Consider the following 6,095-nt stretch of genomic DNA (forward strand, 5'->3'; position numbering starts at 1 on the left):
CGACAACACAATCTTTGTACCAGACGGAGTCCATTTCACAAAGAAAGGAAATGAACTGTTTGTGACCAGCATCCGCTCCACCACCAAGAACATTCTGCAGTCAACGCAGAGAAAACAGATTTGAGGCGTCAACCTCTATAATCTGACTACACATATGAACGAGAATACTGAATAAATGCAAAGTCAAAAGAGCAGTGTGTAAAGACTCCTGTGCTTACAGATTCTGAATAGAGATTAGGAAATGTTTGTGACAAAGACACATACACAGACAGTCTCTCTCTCTCACATTTACACTCACACTACAAGAAGATTGTTGATTCATGTGTCTGTGTATTTTCTAATTCTTTATTCCATGTGCTGTATGTTTATTTTTTATTTTTTTAATGCAATAACTGAAATAACACAGATAGAAATGAATAAATAAACAGATAAAAGACTCACATGAATAAGAGGAGGCTACAGAGATTTTTTTATAACTGTTTTTGGAAAAGCAAAGTGTGTTTGGCTATTTTGACTGCAAAAGCTGCCAGAGAGGACAGCATTTAAGGCAAAACTTAAAAAAAAAAAAAAACACCTTTAAATCTAGGGTGTCAAACATAGGGCCAAGGGGCCAAAATCGGCCTGGCAAAGACTCCAATCAGTCCCACTTGATGGCTGGATGGATAATGTTTTTCTACTCTACTTAAGCACTCAAATCACTTTATACAATACATTCACCATTTAACAAACATATTTGGGCAAACTCCTCTTCTACATCTAAGTGCCCTCTGTCTAACATTCACACACACATTGATGAACACACTGGGAGCAATTTGGGTTTAGTATCTTGCCCGAGGATCTTCAGACTGGAGCAGCCAGGGATTGAACCCCCAGCCTTCCAATCAGTCACTGATTTGTATGAATTACTTCGGGTTGTTGTAGAGGAGGTGAGCCACAACCACCGTCAGGCAACAAATCACAAAGAACTGTGTTTTTGTGTTTCTTTGTCTGTGCTCATGCATGGTTATGTGCAATAGCATGCATGTGTGATTGCATGGGTTTCTATGTGTCTAAATGTTTCTCATTACACTGTGTGGAACTTTAGAAATGAAAGGTGGATATCACATTTCTGTCATTTGTACCTTACATGTCTTCTCCAAGCTCTTCATTCAGGTGTTTTGAAATGGGGAAACACCTACAAACCTAAAACAAGCCATCCTAAGGACTGAAATTTAGAACCATTCCTTTACCATTATTGCATGAAGAAAAGTGACCTAACTGGCAACATTGTGCAGTTAGGTCAATAAATGAAATCAGAATCTGTCTATAAAAAACTGAAAAGAGCAACTTATTCACATTGATGTAAAAGATGATGTAGTGTGTGTGAGTGTGCGTTAATTTGATCATCACTCAACTCTTGACATCAGTGTAATATCATTTTTTTTATTTTTAATTTGAAAAATAACTTACATAAATCTCTGTACTCAACCATACTTAACCAAGACATAGCCTTGGCATTAACACATTGCACCAAAAAGAGAAAATGAAAAGGCATTCAAAAGGATAAATAACATGTCTTTGTCATCATGAGGCATTTTTCCTCTTCCAAAAGAATCTATCAGTCTACTTGTGGTAGCTTGTTTACTCAAATTCTGACATCTAAAGGTATGTACAATGAAAATGAAAATATATACCGTAGCTTGTTAAAGCGACAAGGTTTTTCTCTGACATTAAAATGCATTATCTTCACGTGGAAAAGGAACAATGCCTCAATTCAGTTTCATTCAGACATACTGCAACTATAAGATTCATGTACTTCCCAGACACGAGAAGTATTGTTAATTACTAAAAATAGAAAATAAAAAATAAACTGGTCTTGGCTTTTAAATAAAACTAACAAAAATATAGTAAAGTAATTTCATTTTCATTAAAACAAGAAAAAAAAAATTCTGTGGCAATATCCCTTATTATTTCAACTTGTGATTAGCTCATCTTCACAAACAGTGATGTAAAATTGAACCATGGCAACACGCATGTCGCGCATGTTTGCCGTCTCTTGATTCGGTATAGACCTCTTTGCTGTACCAGTACAGATTATTTTTGCATGTTCGTCAACAATACTGAAATAAAATACACTTGCAATCACAACTGTTTCGCCAGCATCCATTAAATATAAAATATTTTCCTTGTCATATTTTTTCTTCTTCTTTTTTTTCCTCAAAAACCTGAAAGAAAATGTGACTTTCGGGTGGGGTGGAATGTTCTGTTAAAACTTCAATAAATGGCCCAGGAAGACCAAGAACTAATTTGCCATAGAGCTCAATTTAAGGTGAGGGAGAAAAGTAATGAAGTTGACATGCACTGTACAAGAAATTGCAAAAATTCCAAATATCATCTTTATCAAAACATGCTGAGTTACTGTAAGGTGTGCCCAAGCCATGTTGCAAAAGACCCTTTTCAACATGCTTGTTAAACAAATCCAAATCCAAAAGAAGGAAGAAAACAAACATAGTGAAACGATACAGTACTGTAAAGTAACCAACAGTCCTAAAATCTGGACGATGTCAGGGGACTGAACAATGGTAGCAATGAATAGTACGATGAGAAGTACCCTGGGAAAGGAAGAAAAAGAGAAACATGTACAATTTGCACATTATGTTTGTCTTTATAAGGCATTAGCCTTTTACAATGAAATAGATCATTTACATTTATTTTCATTATCACTTTTTGTCACATAAACATTTTCTGTTAAATAATTCTTAAGTTCCCCTTTTCTGCATGTCTGCAAAATGCAGATTCATGAATGGTCTAAAGAATGATAAACAATGTCCTTTTTTTTTCAGTCACGATGTTGCATTCACTCCCCTTGAAAACCATGCACTAGTGAAAATTTTCTTTAAAAATAATATAAATTGTTGAAAATGGCTGATTCTGTTTATTTTTCATCTTTTTTTTTTGCAAGTTACAGCCTCAAGAAAATAATTTTCTTCTTTCTTTTTTTATTCAGCTAAATTTGTGTCCATGCAAAGAAACTAAAAAAAGGGAAAAGAAAAATCTCATTTAATTTTCATACAATATATCAACAGAGAAAGAAATATGGTAAGATTGTACATCTTTTCATGGAGTTTGGATTGTTACTGTATTTATTTATTTTTTGGGGGAAGGGGGTGTTGAGGGCAGCCACTTTAAAGTGGCATTTGATTAATCTTTTACAGTGCTTTACCAATATGGGTTGAACGGGTAGATATATGTAGAGTATGCAGGGTTTTTTCTTTTTGGGGTCTGTGGGAGTGTGGTTACAAGCTGGGACACACCTCACCCAAAGTGATGGTCTCAAAAATTCCATCAACACGGCTAGGTCTGTTGGCGTGGCGTGACCAAGCATCTGGTTAGAAACACTGTCACCCCCTTCAGAGACAAGTACACTGACATTTAAAGAAAAAAGTAAATAAAAGAAATGAAAACGACACAGGAAAAAAAATAAAATCAAGCAACACACAGATTTTTCATTCGAAAAGGGCTTCTGTAGAACTCATTCAGAGGTTCCCAGTGTTGACCCCCATGGCTTCGAATTGGATGAAAACCTGGAATAGACGGATTCCTCGTGCTAAGGAGTTCATTCCGGCTTCCTCCAAACAACAACAACAACACCTGGCAATCCCTGCTACCAGGCGCTCGCGATACGCTTCGCCACATGCACAGTGTGCGTGACGTTTTTGCTCAAAACACAGGATCACGTTTGCACCCCTAGAAACAGGCTCAGAAGACACAACATCAAGCATGCAGTGTAACCGGGGGGGCGTGACCTGTAATCGCAACACTGGCTGCTACAACAACGCTATCAGTCCACACGCTGCTATGATCGAGAGAAACTGTCCAGTGAGGATTGGGAAGCTCTTCTTGTCAGTGGGGCCAGAGTAGGGTCCACCAGTGAGGAAGGAGGAAAGAGCTTGTACCAGCCAATCACCATGTTGGACAGGTCCAGCTCATCTAACAGTATCTGAACTGCTCCCATGAATGATTTATGGTCCATACGTCCATAGTCACCCCATACGATGACCTGCAAAGAAGAACGAAAAAAACTTTAAAGGACGGAGCAAGTTTAGAAAGATAAATGAAGTCAACAGTCTTGGTCAAAATTCAATTCAGTTTTATTTATTTAGCGCCAAATCACAACAACAATTGCCTCAAGGTGCTTTATATTGTAAGGTAAAGACCATACAATAATACAGAGAAAACCCCAACAATCAGATGAACCCCAATACAACTTATATAGCTTTTTATATGAAAAAGCCAATCTGATGTGCAGAACCGTATCAGCTGTGTGTCCTTGCATTGAGGCCAGCAGACTGCAAGGAGAAATGCTAATTGTGACACTTTGTTGCAGTCTAAAGGAATAACATTCTTACCTGTAAAACCTTCCCTCCTGGACTCTCCTCAAACGGCAGTTGCTGCTGATAAAGAGGATCCAAGGTTTTTCTTGCTACTTTAGTTTTCTTTTTGGCTATGCAGACTCCGTTTTCCAAAAGGTAGACCTTTACATACGGTGCTGGAAATCAAGAAAGCGTAAAGGAGAGATGAGCTTTTGAAAGGTTTCCTTTTCTCTTTCCGCAACCAAGTCATGCTTACCTTTATTCACTCTGTGAATACCTGACATAGACTAGCACATTTAGTAGCTTTGATTACCTGGCAGTGCCTTGGAACCTGGTTTTCCCACAAGGCCACGGGCTCTGATGACCTCCACCTCCAGTGCACCTTTCTTCTCCACCATGCCAATCTGGATGTCTCCTAAACAACCAACAAAACCGAAGATTTTAACTTGTCTGAAGTGAAGCTTTCATCATTTCAAGCTACAAATCTCTGTAAAAAAAAAAAAAAAGGAAAAAAAAAGGGAAAAAAAGGATAACTGTCCTCACCCATAGGGGGAGTAGCCAATGTCTGTCGCCCAACCAGCTGAGCAGGGCCAAGACCATCCAGGAAGTCACTGAACTGGGCATCTGAGGACAGCCTCACACCAGGGAAGATGAGACTGAAACATTAACAAAGAAAAAAAAAATACCAGGTGTTTATAGTTAGACTAGAACCTGATATAAGTTACCAAATGAAATTCTGAATTTTTCGTGTATATAAAAGCTGCTGAATTAGCTTTCTGATCGTCCGCAGAGCACAAGTGCATGTCTCCTTACTTTCCCTCGGAGCTGTAGCTGTTCATGCTTCCGTCTGTGGACTCCCTGCTGGCCTGCCGAGTCATCCTGCTTCTCATCTCCACCGCCAGGCCTGTCTCTGTGCTCCTCTGGATAGTGCTGCGCAACTTTTTACCTCCCGCTTCTGAACACAGAGTTACACGCACGACACAAATGACAGAGAAGGAGAGAGAAGAATTGTCAGTCCACAACACTGAACTGGGGGGATGCGAGTCGCACGGCGAGAACCATTCGCGCGGATTATCACTGGTGTACGAACGCTTTAATCGGCTCGTACATAAATCTTTCCTCAGGAGAAAACGAATTTCCTTCAGAATTAATAAAGTATTCCGATTCTGATTCTGAAAACAAAGCGCACCTCAGTGAATTCAAATTCTATACCAGAGCACTGCCGTCTCTTTAAAAAGATCGATATTAGGAACACTATGTGCAGCCTTCCTCCAGTCTGCGCCACCGACTGCCTATGGGGGACTTCTGGGAGCAAATTCACCTACAAACATCCACTGTCTATGCATCCCCACCCCTCCAACCCAAACCCACCATCCTGACTGATCCAAGAAGAAAGCTGATTCTCTCCATTAAGCCTCCTGCTGCGCATCGCCACGTGACCGCGTGCGTGTGGCACAATGTGGACACGCCTGCGGCTTACAAACACACAACTCCTCAAAAGTATAGTATGTATGCTCTACCATATATACACACACACACACACGCACACTTTTCATATCCCATTTAAAAGAAGGTTGGCAAAAAGTTGTCTTTTACTTTCAGTAAGCCTAATGTGCTGAGAAGCTCCTCAAGAGATTCAAATGAAGTGAAACATTATAGGTTAGTTCTAAAAACCTCCGTATGAGCTTTCTACATACACATGCAGCTGTGTTAAACTGAAAACATGTCCCTTTCTAAACATTT

General features: G+C 39.3%; 1 protein-coding gene across 2 annotated transcripts in view; it reads right to left on the minus strand.

Annotated features, from left to right (window-relative positions):
- Window positions 1–2,991: 2,991 nt before the first annotated feature.
- Window positions 2,992–6,095, minus strand: part of rims2a (regulating synaptic membrane exocytosis 2a) — a 149,506-nt gene continuing 146,402 nt past the window's right edge. For both annotated transcript variants that reach the window (XM_013912955.1, XM_005741271.1), the window contains 5 exons: window positions 5,166–5,307; window positions 4,896–5,008; window positions 4,666–4,767; window positions 4,389–4,528; window positions 2,992–4,039 (listed from right to left, as the gene is read on the minus strand). In XM_013912955.1, the coding sequence (XP_013768409.1) occupies window positions 3,836–4,039; window positions 4,389–4,528; window positions 4,666–4,767; window positions 4,896–5,008; window positions 5,166–5,307 (701 nt within the window). In that variant the 3' untranslated portion in view covers window positions 2,992–3,835. The remainder of the gene's footprint in view (window positions 4,040–4,388; window positions 4,529–4,665; window positions 4,768–4,895; window positions 5,009–5,165; window positions 5,308–6,095) is intronic.

The sequence above is a fragment of the Pundamilia nyererei genome, unplaced genomic scaffold, assembly GCF_000239375.1.
Source record: "Pundamilia nyererei isolate P.nyererei 1_Seehausen unplaced genomic scaffold, PunNye1.0 scaffold00109, whole genome shotgun sequence".
Lineage (NCBI taxonomy): Eukaryota > Metazoa > Chordata > Actinopteri > Cichliformes > Cichlidae > Pundamilia > Pundamilia nyererei.